This window comes from Macrotis lagotis, chromosome 5 (genome assembly GCF_037893015.1).
Source record: "Macrotis lagotis isolate mMagLag1 chromosome 5, bilby.v1.9.chrom.fasta, whole genome shotgun sequence".
Classification (NCBI taxonomy): domain Eukaryota; kingdom Metazoa; phylum Chordata; class Mammalia; order Peramelemorphia; family Peramelidae; genus Macrotis; species Macrotis lagotis.
Window position 1 is genome coordinate 193,260,285 of NC_133662.1, and position 15,562 is coordinate 193,275,846.

Consider the following 15,562-nt stretch of genomic DNA (forward strand, 5'->3'; position numbering starts at 1 on the left):
ACATTTTACTGGAATGCAGAGTGCTTAAGGAAAGTTAATATGAAATCTCTACAGACAGATTGGAGCTAGATTGTGAATGGAGTCTTTGTAACAAAATACCTCCTGTAAATGTAACATAGTGTTTTGGGGAAAGCCAATAAACCTTATCATTTGACTAAACTTGTATTTTTATTTGAGGCATCTACATGGCACAGAGTATAGAGTACTGGACTTGGAATCAGGAAAACCTGAAGCAGAATACAGTCTCAGACACTTAGTAGCTGTGTGATCCTGGGTAAGTCACTTAATATCTGCCTGCCTCAGTTTCCTCAGCTGCAACATGGGGAGAATAATAGTATCTACCTCAAAAAGTCGTTGCATGGATAAAATGAGATATTTGTAAAGTGTTTCACAAACTATACCTATATAAATGTTAGTTTTTCATTATTATTATTATTATTAATCAGACTTCTATACTGCTCCTCTACTTTTTTCCTCATCTACCCCTCCAGTCAAGTCTTGATCCAAGGTACTAATAGAGGGAGCAGCCACATAGAGAATTGACATCAGTGTATAATCCCTAAATGCCTCATATTTGGTTTCATGGTATATTGCACGGTCTTTTCCCCCAAGTAGATTTATCTTCCTGATTGATGTTTGCTTAGACTAAGATTAAAAATAGCTTACATTTTCTAAGCACATTCCAAATGGGTGGTGGTGGGAATATGGCCCAAAGTGTGCTAGCCCCAAAACACAGCCCAGCAAAGCCCAACCTTCTGGCTCTGATAAATCATAATTAAGCTGAGCATGCTGGGTAAATAATAAAAGAAGTAGGTACACAGGTTTATGAAGGGTTGGAACCAATGTTAACTATTTCTCTATCTTGACTAAGTTCACAGCAGGCAAAAACAGCCAGTTCACGAATGTTCTATTTATCCCTCAGTCATAAAGGGGAGGGGGGGAGTGAAAGTAGGTTAAAGTAAATTTTTATGCCTTCCTCATGCACATTTTCATATGAAAATTTTCTTTGATCTTGGTTTCCTGGTATGAAATTCAAGACTTTTGTAATCTGAATATACTGTGAAATTTTTAAAATACTGTGAACTCTAGACAAGGTTTCATATGTTCAGGAACAACCTCTAAACTAAACAAAGCTAACTTTTCAAATTCAAGGGTAATCAGAAGGATAACTAATGAATTTTCAAACTATCTTCCCTTACTTAAAGTGTGTGTGTGTGTGTGTTTTGGTGTGAGCATGTGTGCGCCCATTGGGGAAGGGGGTGATTGGGTACAGTTGTTGGAATGGTTTCAGTTGTGTTCAACTCTTTATGATCCCTTTTGGAGTTTTCTTGGTCAAGCTGGAGTGGTTTGCCATTTCCTTTTCCATTTTACAGATGACGAACTAAAACAACCAGGGTTAGGTGACATGCCAGGATCATACAACTAGTAAACATTTGAGGACATATTTGAACTCACAAAGATGAATCTCCCAGACTTTAGGTCTGGCACTCTATTCACTGCAATGTCTAACTGCATACTTATCTCTGTATATTATGCACACATACACACATCTATATATGGATTTTTAAAGTTTCACAACAATCCTATGAAATATGTTCTACAGATATTACCTCTATTTTACAGGTCAAGAAATAGAGATACTGAGTGTGAAGTGGTTTGTCTATTCATGTAAAAAATATCCAGGTCTACCTGACCATAAATCCATAATCTGTCCATTGCTCTTGAAATATAAAACCATATATGTTTTGGTTTCTTTCTTCACTGAGTGGTGTATTCTGTCTTTCCATGATGAAAATGAATCCCAAGTCCCTGCTGCTGACTGAGGGCATCTCTTACAGCTATTCTCTGGATGTTCCTTAGTGTATATATATGTGCTATGGAGAGGTGCAAAAGACTTGTTCATTCTTACCTCCATGTACTGATTAAACAGACGAAAGGTACGGTCTGTGAAGTTGAAGATGTCTCTCCAGTCAAAAGGGACCATATCTGTAGGCTGACCTTCCTGAGCCCCATTATAGAGAAAATTGAGGATAGCTTCAACTGTGATTCCTTCCCCATCAAACTGTCTGTTCACAAAGCTTTTCACTGTTGGATTCTCCAGAGTGTCCTAAGTGAGGAAAAATATATTGGGTATTTGTATAACAATCTTTTTCTCCTAGATCCTAGATTTAGATCTGGAAGGGACTTTAGAGGTTTTCTACTCTAATTATCTCATATTTCAGATGAGGAATATGAGACTTAGAAAACTGATTGACTTGTCCAAAGTCATGCATACAGAAATTGTCAATTGGGAAATGAATCAAATTCCTCTGATGATGAATTTAAGGCTTGTTTTCTTCCTTTTTTCCTTCCTTTCTCCCCCTTTTTCCTTCTCCCTTCCTTTCTCTCCATCTTTCTTCCATCTTCCTTCCTTTCTCTTACTCATTCTTTCTTTCTTTCTTCTCCCTTCTATCCTTTCACTCTCTCACCCTTCCTTTCTTCCTTCTTTTCTATCTTCTTTTCCTTTTCTTTCTTTCTTCCTTCCTTCTTTCCTTTTCTCTCATCTTTCTCTCTTCAATTCTCACATTATATCTTTCAAATTTCTTAAGATTCTCCCCAGTTTGCAGTATTTGGAGACAGAGACATCAAAGCCCTTTTAGCAATTCCTTTAGGTGGATTTGCTCTAGACTCTAGTAGGTAGACTTAAGGAACAGTGGGTCCTTGAGAGAGAACTTTATAACAGAGTAATGCTTTCTTAAGAAGATCCACCAAAAATGTATGTCATGGAACACTACTGTTCTATTAGAAACCAGGAGGGATGGGAATTCAGGACAGCCTGGAGGGATTTGCATGAACTGATGCTGAGTGAGATGAGCAGAACCAGAAAAACACTGTACACCCTAACAGCAACATGGGGGTGATGATCAACCTTGATGGACTTGCTCATTCCATCAGTGCAACAATCAGGGACAATCTGGGGCTGTCTGTGATGGAGAAGACCATCTGTATCCAGAGAAGAGCTGTGAAGTTTGAACAAAGACCCAGGACTATTACCTTAAATTTAGGGAAAAAAACCTGATATCTTATTGTCTGATCTTGCCAGCTCTTATACTTTATGTTTCTTCCTTAAGGATATGATTTCCCTCTCATCATTCAACTTAGATCAATGCATACGGGAATGATGAAAAGACTAACCAAATACCTTCTGTGGGGGGTGGGGGGAGGGAAGCATGACTGGGGGGAAAACTGTAAAGTTTAAAATAAATAAAACCTTTCTAAAATAAAAAAGCAGATCCACCAAAATAAATATGGGTATTACTCATATTGCAATAGTCTTTTAAGGGAAAGGGGAAAGCAACATTTTCTTTGCTTTTTTTTCCTTTCTCAAATAGTCCAGTTATTAGGAACTTAATACTTCTTTCTTGGCAGAGCTGGATATCTTAAAAAAACCCAACCATTTTTCAGATGCAACCCATCCTGACTCCCATAAGGGTGAGGAGTTAAATAAAAGGCCCTTCTAGGATAATTGAGGCCTTAAGTCTCCATAAGTGGCAAAGATCTTGGGATTTCCCTCATGGTTTGAACATTGTTTGGATATACCCCTTGGCATTCAATTCATATATTTTCTTCCTAAGCTAGATGACTCCATTGGTATACTCTGAAGTTTCATAAATCATTAAGACCACAGATTTAGAGTCAGATGGAGACCAATCCCCTCATTTTACAAATGAGGAAACTAGGACCCAAAGAATTTAAGTGACTGTCCAAGGACACACAGGTGCTAAGTATCTGAGGGAGGATTCAAACACAGGTCTTCTGAATCTAAGTTTCATTCCTAGAGCTCTCTTCCCTACTTATCTCTGTCTCCTGGAACCCCTGGCTTCCTTCAAGTCTCATTTCATAGTAAAAGTATTTCCTAGTCCTTCTTAAATTAGTGCTTTCCCTCCCATATTATCTCCAATTTATCCTCTCTGTGTCTTGGCTGTCCATAGTTGATTCCTTGTTATCTTCCTCATTAGACTGTGAGCTTGTTGATAGCAGGGTTTCTCTTTTGCCTGTCTTTGAATCCCCAGCACTTAGTAGCAGGTGCCTCATAAATGCTTCTTGACTTGATTTGCATCTTGTCTCTATCTCAAGCTTCCTCTTCATGATCTTGGACATAGATAGCATCACAGGGGCTCAGATTTAGAGATGAGGGCCATACTTACTATATTTTTGTCTTCCTTTTAAAATCTGATGAATCTTTTTTTGTGAAATACAAGAGGGACCCAATTTCATTCCCTTGTCTGCTCCCCCTTCCAGGCCCACCCCAACAGAGTTTCCCATACTCGGATCATGGTAATCTGGGTGCTGTTGTCCAAGAAATGCCAGATCTGAGGTCCTACTTCTTCCCAAGCTTTGAGAAACTTTCTAACACGATCCAGTTCTTCAAAAGTCGAGTTGGCCTGAGAAACAGGAACAGATAGAGGAGCAAGGGTAGAGCAGGGAGAAAAAAAAAAGAGAGCATATGAAACTGCTTCTGGAGTTTAACATACCTGTTGGGGCAGTCCCAATGTTTAGGAAAGGCCTTTTACAGAAGTGTTTTTCCTTTTCTACACCGATCTGAAGATTTCTTGGTCTGCTGAGATTTCCCAGAACAACCTACCATTTCTCAGGAACCCTGAATGGCAGAAACTAATGGTTTCTTGTTATCCTCATTAGTCCATGGGATATTGATGTGTTATTGTCTCCCTGCCTCCCATTAAATCTGGTTTCATTTTGTTAGTGAGCTGGTTCCTCCCTTCTCTCTTCTCCAGCCAATACTGATGCCTCCTCACACAGTCAGGACATAGAGATATTGGTCATATGAACTAGCTAGCAGAGGAAATGGCCACACATTTCCTACAGGGTTAGAGCCAGGTGTCTGGTCCTGGAGTTTCTGAGTCTGGTATGGCTGCGTAGCATGGGCACCAGAGTGGCACATGCCAAGAAGTCAGGGAAAGGGTGAAGGGCAAGTAAAAGAGAAGAAGGAAAATCCTCATCTTCTTGAGGGGCCCAAGGCAAAGAGTGAGGGGTTGAGAAGAGGGAGGGCTTACGTGCTTTAATATTCGATGAACAGCAGGGTAATCCGGAGTAAAGAGGATTTTTCCCATCAGCAAGGGCTTTACTGCCCTCCAGGCCACTTTAGTTAGAGGATTTGCTTCCATGTTCTGGATCAATGAATTACAAAAAGACGCTGCCAAGAAAGAGGAAGACAGGGTGGATGGAATCATATCCACTCTGCCCAAAAGTTGAACATCAAACATGGTCATGTCACTCAGGACTGAAGGGTTGGAAATATAAGCTAAGTAACAGGCCAGGTTCATACAACAAGAATTTCATCATTCCCAATAACCAGATGTCCCAGTACAGCTCCATCAAGGCCTTGTCCCTGGAAATAAAAGCCAGGACTTGCTCTGCTAGAATTCTTACTTTAGAAGAGAAGAATTGAAAAGATTGATTAAGCCAAGAGACAAAGGGCATTATCCCCGCCCCAAAAAAGGAGGTGCAGAGCCACACAAGCAGGGGAAGTCCAAGGACACTGACAGTTTAAACTGTCATTGACTTTTCTTCAGTTCTCTGCTGACTTCTGAGGCTCCATCTATTCTCTAGGTATCTTGTATGGGTCGAATTAAGCTCCTTGAAGACAAGGATCTTGGGAAGTATTTTTCACCATTTTTTATAAACCCAGTATTTCTCACAAATCCTGGCCCCCAGGAATAAACAAGGGTCTGTTGATGAGGTTTAACTTGATACTGTTGTCACTGTCACCAGGCTGGCTTATGGCTGGCACCTCCCCCACTGCTTTATTTCATATTTTAGTGCAAGTCACTCATTTGCCCTGTTGTTACAAGAGTCAGGAAAGAAAGAGTGAAGGGTGAGGAGAGTTCCCTGGCAGAGCCTTAGTATCTAGAAAGTCAGACAGGACCACATAAACAAATCTCCCTTGCATTGTCCTTGTCAAAATATTCATAGTCATGATGATTTGCCAGGATCTTCTAGCCTAAGCTTTGTTTAAATTCTGGCCTGCCTCCCAATTCACCTTTCCTTCAGTTTTTTCCTTTAGAATTTAACCCAGTTCAATTAGATCAGGGGCCAACATCTCCTCTATTTTTTCCAGACAAGTCTTGGCTAAATCCATGGCTCATGCTCAAATCACTTCATAATTGATATCTTTCTTCAGTGGAAAATAGAGGTCTCTCTTTCCCACATCCACCTGCTCCCACAAAAGTGAAGTCATGTGCCCAAAATCACTCAAGGAAGTCAATACAGGATTCCCAATCACAGCCCAAAATGGCAGATGAGGAGTGACTCAGGGACTAGAAAGAAAACTTACTTGTTCTCTTATCATAAGAGTAGACAGGATCTTTTCTGGAAGGATCTATGCCTAGGAAGGCTTTGTAGTTATTATCTTCATACCAGTTATAGGAAAACACTCTGGAGCCACCCCCCTCTGGGTAACCACATAGGAGCTCAGAGAGGATCCTCATCAGTTGGCTAAATGACTCTGGTCCTCCATTCTGCAGTAGGGGCCCTGTGACCCAGAGCAGGTCCTGGACACTTTGTCGACGGGCTAGCTGAGGAAGAACAATGATCCCAGGTTAATTGAATAAGAGTTGATATTTACTCAACATTTTTACAAAATGTGCTTTTGGAATATATGTCATTGATAACATTTATGCTATTATAGAATGTTTATCTTATTATAAAATTTGTGTATATGTGCATATACAGTAAGATTTAATGATATATGAAAATAGCAATGAATATATGAATTTCATCAACTGAATTTGCTTTGTATAAGCATTTTAATTAATTCAGGTATTATGGTGATATTTCAGTTACTCCCTCTGTAGGAAGAAAGGGAGCAAGTATTTAATATGTGCCTACTATGTACCAGATTTTTAAAAAATATTTTCTCATCTGATCCTCAAATATTCCCTGAGAAGTAGATACTATTTTTATAGCCATTTATAGTTGAGGAAACTGAGGCAAGCCAAGGTTAAGGGACTTGCACAGGATCACACAACCTGTGAGACCAGAGGTTGGAACCAAACCCAGGTCTCTTCTGACTCTTAAATTCGGTATTTCTTCTTTTGTAAGAGTACCAAAGATATGAAACTGGAAGAGGCATTCAGGCCTTCTAGTCCAACATCCTCAATACACAGATGAGGAAATTGAGCCTGGGACAGTTGAGTGACCTGCTGAAACCCACAGAGAACAGATGTTAACCTGAGTCTTTTGACTCCAGATTCTTGGTTTCTTCCCCTGCATCAAGCTGAGTGAGTCCTTTATGCTATGCTTCCTTAGCAAGCAGAGTCAGAGGTAACAATGGAGACAAAGTCTTGACTTTGAGCAGGATCTCCAAGGCCACATGACTAAGAGTCATGGTGGCAAGGAAAAGTTTATGTAGAAAAAACAGATTCATGTACCTAAAGGAATCAGGGTGGTCAGAGAGTGGGGTGGATGGGATCCAGTTGTGACCATTAAAAAAATTTAATAGACTATTCTTCTTTCAATTCCCTTGTTTGTCTTTCCTGGAACTATGTCTGGTGGGGGGGGGGAGGTGGAAAAGCTGGGATGGATGTGGACTCCTAACCTACTCAGTACAGGCAAAGGTTTATATTCTTTTTTTTTTTTTTAGCAGGGAGGAAATTCATGAGAAAGAAGATGGATTGCTAGAAAAAGTTAGTACTGACCAGCCCAGAAAACCTAAGCACAAGTCTAACCTTAGGTTGGACAGTGAAGAATTCAGGGGGATCACTGCTTGAACCATGAGAACTAATCTCACAATTTTCCCTTGTGTTCTTCCTTGCTGTTTCTGTTTTGGGGGTTTTTTGGTGGTCTTTTTAAGATTCCAGTAAATGAAGAAATGAAGTGGAAGTAGAAAAAAATTTAAGGTTTACTGAGAGATTCCTTTCTCTGAGAGTTCAGGATTAAATTTAGCAGAAAATTTGGTTGATTCTCATTCTCTCTCTCTCTCTCTCTCTCTCTCTCTCTCTCTCTCTCTCTCTGTCTCTCTGTCTCTCTGTCTCTCTGTCTCTGTCTCTGTCTCTCTCTCTCTATACCACCATAATCTGAAGAAGAGAGAAATCTACAGTAGTCAGAAGAATGTCCATGACTTATCTCAGAGATTTTATGATTCCTATTGGTTTAGCCTTTGGGGAAGGAGGGGAGGAAAGCCACTATTCTTGCAAACATATCTCCCAACTTGTCCTAAAAAGCATTTGGGGATTTAAAACCACAATCGAAATTCAGTGGAGTGAGTCTGTGACCAATCTTCCCATAGACATTCAGGGAGGTTTACTTGTCATCCCGTTCTTTGTCCTCATGCCAACACTTGTCTCTGCAAACTGACAAGTGTTCTGGAGAATCTGAGCAGTGAGTCATGTCTGTGATAACAGTCTGCACTGCACCAAAGTGAAGTTTTTGGGTTTTTCTATTATGAACCTCATAATGCCTCTGGAAAGGATTATTCTTATGATCATCAGTATATTTAGCCAAAACCACACAGGATGGGCAAGATGGTTGGAATGTGGTTTCCCTTACTCAAGGGACTGCCCTGTGATGGAGGAGAACATCAGTCTGCTGCAATGATGGGGTCCTGGCCATAACAAACAAAAGGAAAGAAAAAATGGTGATCTTATCAAAGTAGCAGATACTGCAAAGCTGGGACAGGGAATTAAGAGATGACAGACAGATTCAAGAAAGATTTTTCTTGGTCCCAACACAGGGTCAAAGTGAATTCCATTACATCTAATAGGGGTAAACTGTAGGTTTACACTTGGCTTGAAAAAACCAACATCATAAGTACAAACTGGGGGAGGAAGGGATGGCTTCATATGAGTCAACAGAACAATATAGTGGTCAAAATACCAACTACAATTGATGTTGCATTAAGAGAGGCTTAGACTTTGGCATTAAGCCCAAATGATAATAAAAATGTGCATACCCTTTGATCCAGCACTACTACTGCTGGGCCTATACCCTGAAGAAATCATGAAAAAGCGTGAATACAACACTTGTACAAAAATATTCATAGAAGCTCTGTTTATGGTAGCAAAGAATTGGAAATCAAGTGAATGACTCTTGATTGGGGAATGGCTGAACAAATTGTGGTACATGTATGCTATGGAATGCTATTGTTCTATTAGAAACCAGGAGGGATGGGAATTCAGAGAAGCCTGGAAAGACTTGCATGAACTGATGCTGAGTGAAATGAGCAGAACCAGAAGAACACTGCACACCATAACAGCAACATGAGGTTGATGATCAATCTTAATGGACTTGCTCATTTCATCAGTGCAACAATTAGGGACAATTTTAGGGTATCTGCGATGGAGAATACCATCTGTATCCAGAGAAAGAATTGTGGAGTTTAAACAAAGACCAAAGACTATTACCTTCAATTAAAAAAAAAGTCATCTTATGTACTGTATAATTTTGCTATCTCTCATATTTTACTTTTTTCCTCAAGAATATGATTTTTCTCTCAACACATTCAATGTTGATCAATGAATATATAGCACAGAAACAATGTAAATATTATTAGACTGCCTTCTGTGGGAGGGGAGGGAAGTTGGGGGAAAAATTGTAAAATTCAAAACATTACCAAAAATGATAGGTAGAAACTACTATTGTATATAATTAGAAAACAAATAAAATATTTTTTTTTTAAAGAGAGAGGCTTAGGTTCTAGGAATAAGTCAGTAATCATCTCATATATTCTTCCCTGAGCAGATCACCTGTAAGAGGATCATGGTCCCTTTCAGGTGACAAGAAGACTTGGTAGGATTGGATTTAAATCCTGAAAGTGTTGTCACTAGGGAAGATGAACTTGACCCACTCTGCCTAGTCCTAGAGAGCATAAATAAGACAAATGACTGGGAAGTTTCAAAGAATAAACTGAGACTTGCCATAAGGAAGACTTTCCTAACAGTTTATTGTTGTTCAGTCAGGTTTGGGCCTTCCTGACTCCAAGAACCATAATGTCCAAGGAGTTTTCTGAGCAAAGGTACTGAAGTCGTTTGGCATTCCCTCCTCCAGTAGATGACAGCAAACAGAGGTTAAGTGAGTTGCCCAGGGACACACAGCTAGTAAGTGGCTGATTCCAAATTACCACTCAGGTCTTCCTGAGTCCTAACTAACAGTACTTTCCAGAAAGAAAACAGGATCATAATTAGAGAACTGCAAGAGAGATGAGAAGCCGTCCAGACAAAACTCCCTTCATTTTCTCCTTGAGGAATTAAGCAAGCCAGAGCAACTATGTGACTTATTCAATGGTTCACATAGATTAAATCCTCAAGATGGTTCAGACGCAGGTTGGACTAGATGCCCTCTGAGCTCCCTTATGATTATTCAAATCTATGACTCATACAAGGTCAAATAGTCATCAGCATCAATTAATATGTATTGGATACTCTGCATAGACTCATTTCACAAAGATTTGTCTTGCCTTCTAAAGCATATTTATAAGCAACCTCCTGATAACCATAGAAGGAACTAGAAAAATTGATATGCTTTAATTCCTTTACATACTACCATTTCTACCCTTATTATGTTGCTAGGCAGCAACTCAGAGTTCTTGAATGCTGGTAAAGCAAATAACATTAAACCAAAATATTCCCCAGAGCTGGTGATGGGTCAGATGTTATGTGTGATCATCTCCACATTATACCTGTATGGCAACTGTGTCTGGCCTATGCTCATTTCCCCCACAGACCTGGCTAAATTTGAAGTTGCTTACACAAAAGCAAAATTCAACTGGGAGTTTTTTAGATCTTCTTAGGGGAGCCAAACCTATTAAATTCAGGGCTGAGAAGGCCCATAAGGTAGAAGAGCATAGGAGAAGGACTAAAGATGAGCTAGCTTGCCTGGCATATCTTAAAATATAAAACAGAACAAAAAGGGTCATTCTTGGTTTGGGATGATATCTTGGAATCAACAAACATGAACTTGGACAGACTTGAAGAGTTAATGGAGTTTCTTGGCCTACTCTGGTTCACGAGGTCATGGAGAGTGGGTCATGACTGAACGACTGAACAACACAACAGGCAGAGCTATGACTAAAAGATCAGGTTATTGACTCAATTCACTAAATTTTATTCACCAAATCCAAAAGCACCTACATGCACTTAGGTGCTAGAAACAACTGAGCTTGACTCTAAGTAAGAAAAACAACTCGTTGAAATAGAAAGCCACCAGGGTGCAGTAGATAGAGCACCAAACCTAGAGTCAGGAAGACCTGATTTCAAATCCAACCTCAGACACCTAATAATGGCCTAGCTGTGTGACCTTGGACAAATCACTTAATCCCATTGCCTTAAATAAATAAATTTTTTTGAAAAAAGAAAAGAAATAGGAAGCCACCAATGCATATGCTTCCTTCCCTTTTTCTTTCTCTGGCCCTTGGTGCTATATATCTGTAGGTCAGTTCTCCTAACAATACAGAAGCCATATCGACGAAGTCTCTGTCTTCACAAACTCTAACTGTACATATGTTCACGAAGCTGTATAAATTTTTTCTGATGTTTGTTCCAGGTCCTTTGTGAAAGTGGATTTAAATAAGAAAAATATTAGTTATACCTGTGATAACAGGTCACAGCAATGAAGATGTAGGTTCAGTAGATAACTTTTGGTTAGAGAAGATAGATTAGTAATCTTGGGGGTTACCCAGACCTGGATAGGTAGATTTCTGATTGACCTAGATCTTATATACAATTACTGAATTTATATATTTTTTAATCTTTTATAAATTCTCTGTTGCAGTCCTACTCTGATATGTCAACATAAAATTTGAAATACCTCTGAGCTTTCGAAGTCTGTCTCAACAAAAGTTTTAGCTGAACATGTTGAAAATTAGGTTTCAAATATATTTTCAGAGATGGTTTTGTGGGCAAGAGGACTATACTACTAAAGTTTGAAGTTTGTCTTTAGAAGGTTGATCAAAGGAAGATGGTTTGGGTATTTTTGTCAAAATAATTCATTTTTTGGCCAATGTAATTCTCATACCTTCTACCAAGGTGGGAGGGGGTCATGAGTTTCATCGGTAAGAGGAGTTCCATTCAAGGATCTTTTGAAGAAATACCAGAGGATTTTGCTCATGAAAAAACTCCTAGATAAAAATAGACTTCAACATTTGTTAGCTGGGGGCGGGGGGAGAAGAAGATGAAATATGTGCTAGATTCAGAGTCTTAATGAACAGTGTTGGTGTCAGAAAAAGAAGATCAAGACCGGAGACCTTGTCAAATGAGGATGATTTGGGCAACTGGGGAAGTCTAGTACAGAGATCAAGAGATTTAGTGGTGATAAGATCGTATCATCATTGTATAAGATTTTACATAAGAGAAAACTGAGGCCCACGGAAGTCATGTGACTTTACAAGGTCACACCAATCTTAAAACATCACAGGTCGGACATAAACCCAAGAGAGATATCTTAAAGCATCTGAAGTCTGTCATATGGACTGCTTAGCCACAGAGAAGAAATCATTAGGAGAAATGCGTGTAAGGGGCAGAGGCAGATTTCAGCTCAACTTAAGGAAAAATTTCCCAACAATTAGAGAAGTCCCAAAGTCGAATGCATTACCTCATTAAGCAGTGGGTTCTCACCAGTGGTGGGATTCAGCTGGTTTGCACCAGCCTGCAGAACTGATACCTAATTTTTAGATTGAATTCAGTGAACCAGGTGTTAAAGTGGCACTGGCAATCAGAGTTCTCTGTAAGGTGGGCACCTGAACAGCCACATGTTGAAATCACATATTTCTGTTCCCACTCATCTGCACAACAGCATTTTCTAAGTGTCTACAGTAATGTTCATTCTAACCATGGGTAAAAAAAAATCAACAGATCTATGCTTGCAATATTTATTTATTCATTTCTCATTATATCTTTGATGAAATACTATCTTTTAATTCCTTCATCTTTTTTACTTCAATAAACAAACATAATGTAAAGAGAAAAAGTGCCAAACAATTAGGGGATGACAAGCAGTCATTTATTTCCACTTTGTGTTACACCCAAAATTCCCCCCAAGATATTATGAGTGGGCTGATGTTCCCTGAACAGTGAAACCAATAGGAAGCTGGGACACAATGAACTGATAGAAATATAGATTTCAAGGATTATGTTATCGACCATTTCAGAAGCTATGGAAGTAGAAGAAAAAAAGAGAATAGGTAGAATGCATATGTTCTGCATATGTTTCAACACTGGTTGCTGTGATCACATGGCAACTTTCCCTCCGCAAGGATACTTGCTTACTGCAAGTAATATAACAATCTAGCTTTGTGTACCACTTTTCTTGTTTGTTTTCTTTGTTCTTATTTGAGTATTAAGTGCATGAAATATTAAACTACCTTGCGGTATATCTTTTTGTATTAGGGCAGAGAATCAGTTGTTAATTTATTTGAATCCTACCAACAGTTTCCACTTCTAGAAATCTCCAGGTAGAGAGGTTTGATGACTACTTGGGTAAATCACAGATGGAAATGAGTTGGACTAGATCACCTCTGAAATCTATTCTGAGATTCTGTTATTCTGTGAGCTAAGCAATGACCATGGTGCTGCTGATCTGTGAAGCCATGGAATCCAGTGACTTGGAACTAAGAATGCTAAAAAAGGCCATGTCCTTCTGAAATATATTTGCAAGGAATCTCATTCCTGGGGAAACCACAGATGTCCAAAGACCTCACTAGTTGGAAACAATTCTCTATAATGGTTGAAAAGGTTTTTAATAACAGCACTACATGAATTCTACCCAGCACAATAATATTATAAGTAGGATCATTTTTATAAGTTATAAGCATATATTTATGTTAAAGTTATTTTGATATCATATTAAAGGCTTGTTCCCATCTTTTCTTCCATTGTACTCTTTGCATTCAGGTCAACTCCTATATATATATATATATATATATATATATATATATATATATATATATTAATGAAACTTTTTTCATTAAAAAACTATATGAAAATCCTCTGAAAACAAAACAGGACTAAGCTATACCTAGTGACACATGCCTATATTCCTAGCTATACGGAAGGCTGAGACTGGTTGATAGCTGGCACTTAGAAGTTCTGGGCAATACTGGGCTACACCAATTGGACATCCAAACTAAGTTTGGCATCGATATAGGGAGACTCTGGGGAGCAAGACTTCCAAGGAAAGCTAAGCCAGTCAAGGTCAGAAATAGAACTGGTCAAAATTTCAGCACCAAATGACCCATGAATAGTTCCTAAATTTCCAGCAGTCTTCAAAAAGCAAAAGCAAAAAAGAGGACTGAAGGATTGTAGATAAATTAACAGGCTAGAATAATAGATCATTCACCAACTAGAGAGGTTTAGATGCAGATCTTAGAGCCATTGTTTACTCATACCACACTCAAAAGTCACAGGTTCTGGTGACCTTACTCAATATGTAAAATGAAAGAGATTCAGAAAATTAAAGAGAAGTACAAACACTTTGATACAATTAGGTAAAGTCATCAAATTGTTATACTACAACATGGAAGGTCCAGGGAAAAATTGCTTAGTGGACTAAGTATGGGAAAATCTGGGGAAACCTTAATGAAATTTCCTTGGCCTGTACTGTAATTACCATCAACAGACCACTTACCTCTTGCACTCTTGGAGACATATTAGATAAAGCCCTTCCCCAGGATCTCAGATTGATACCTTGAGAACTGCTGTCTAAGAGTGTGGGAAGCTATAAATGATAAGAAGAAAGAAAGGGGAAAAAAGTTCAGTTGTACATGTGAGTACATACACACTCACACACACACACAAACAAACAGTACATGATCATCCATTCTCCTGGGTCCATTAAAAAAAAATTCACCCCCCTACTTTCTGATCACAGAGCCTATTTCTATGAGATTGTTTCTAGAAGCACAGCTCATTTTTTAAAAAATCTAATTGAGAAGATCAAAGGATATTATTCTAGGTCACCCTGCTGAGCAAGTCAATCACAAATAGTTTCATGATAACATTCAATACACTAAAGTAACCCAGTTTAGAGTCACTGAGCAAGCCTCCTGGAGGAAGACAAACAGAGAGCAGCTGTGGGAGTAAGAGGAAGAATGTGAGTGGAGTGTTGCCAGCATGGTCACCTCAGTGTCTCTCCCCACCCTCCCGGACTTCCCTGCAGATTGTTCCCATCTTTTCTTCCATTGTGCTCTTTGCATTCAGGTCAACTCCTCTTCCCCTGTTCAACACTGGCTCTCTTTAGTCCTGGGAGTTCTCCAGTTACACGATCTGCCTGAACTGCTGCCAGGCAGATTATCAAGGGGAAGAAGCTCTCCTCTAGATTTCCCAAATGCCAGCAGTGTGTCTTTGGCCCTCATGACCAGTGCAAGGGTTCTCCACTTCAGGGGATCCATGAGCTGCCCAATCTGGCTCCAGGAATCTCCAAGTATTTGAAAAAGTCTAAAGGGCAAACTCAACTGCCAAACTCAGACTCCATAACATCTAAACTGTGACTAAAACATTTCCTGCCATGTGGGGATCTTTTAGGAGATTTGATGAAAGCCAAACTCCAATTTTGGAGGGGCTGAGATATACAA

General features: G+C 39.2%; 1 protein-coding gene across 2 annotated transcripts in view; it reads right to left on the minus strand.

Annotated features, from left to right (window-relative positions):
* ABCA4 (ATP binding cassette subfamily A member 4) overlaps window positions 1–15,562 on the minus strand; it is a 136,599-nt gene that overhangs the window by 103,909 nt on the left and 17,128 nt on the right. Inside the window, exons 3-7 of one of the 2 annotated variants that reach the window (XM_074188198.1) lie at window positions 14,617–14,706; window positions 6,335–6,575; window positions 5,055–5,194; window positions 4,308–4,424; window positions 1,910–2,107 (exon numbers count right to left, since the gene is read on the minus strand). In XM_074188198.1, coding sequence (XP_074044299.1) covers window positions 1,910–2,107; window positions 4,308–4,424; window positions 5,055–5,194; window positions 6,335–6,575; window positions 14,617–14,706 — 786 coding nt within the window. Of the gene's footprint in view, window positions 1–1,909; window positions 2,108–4,307; window positions 4,425–5,054; window positions 5,195–6,334; window positions 6,576–14,616; window positions 15,497–15,562 lie in introns of those variants that run through there. The other variant, XM_074188199.1, reaches the window with a different exon arrangement.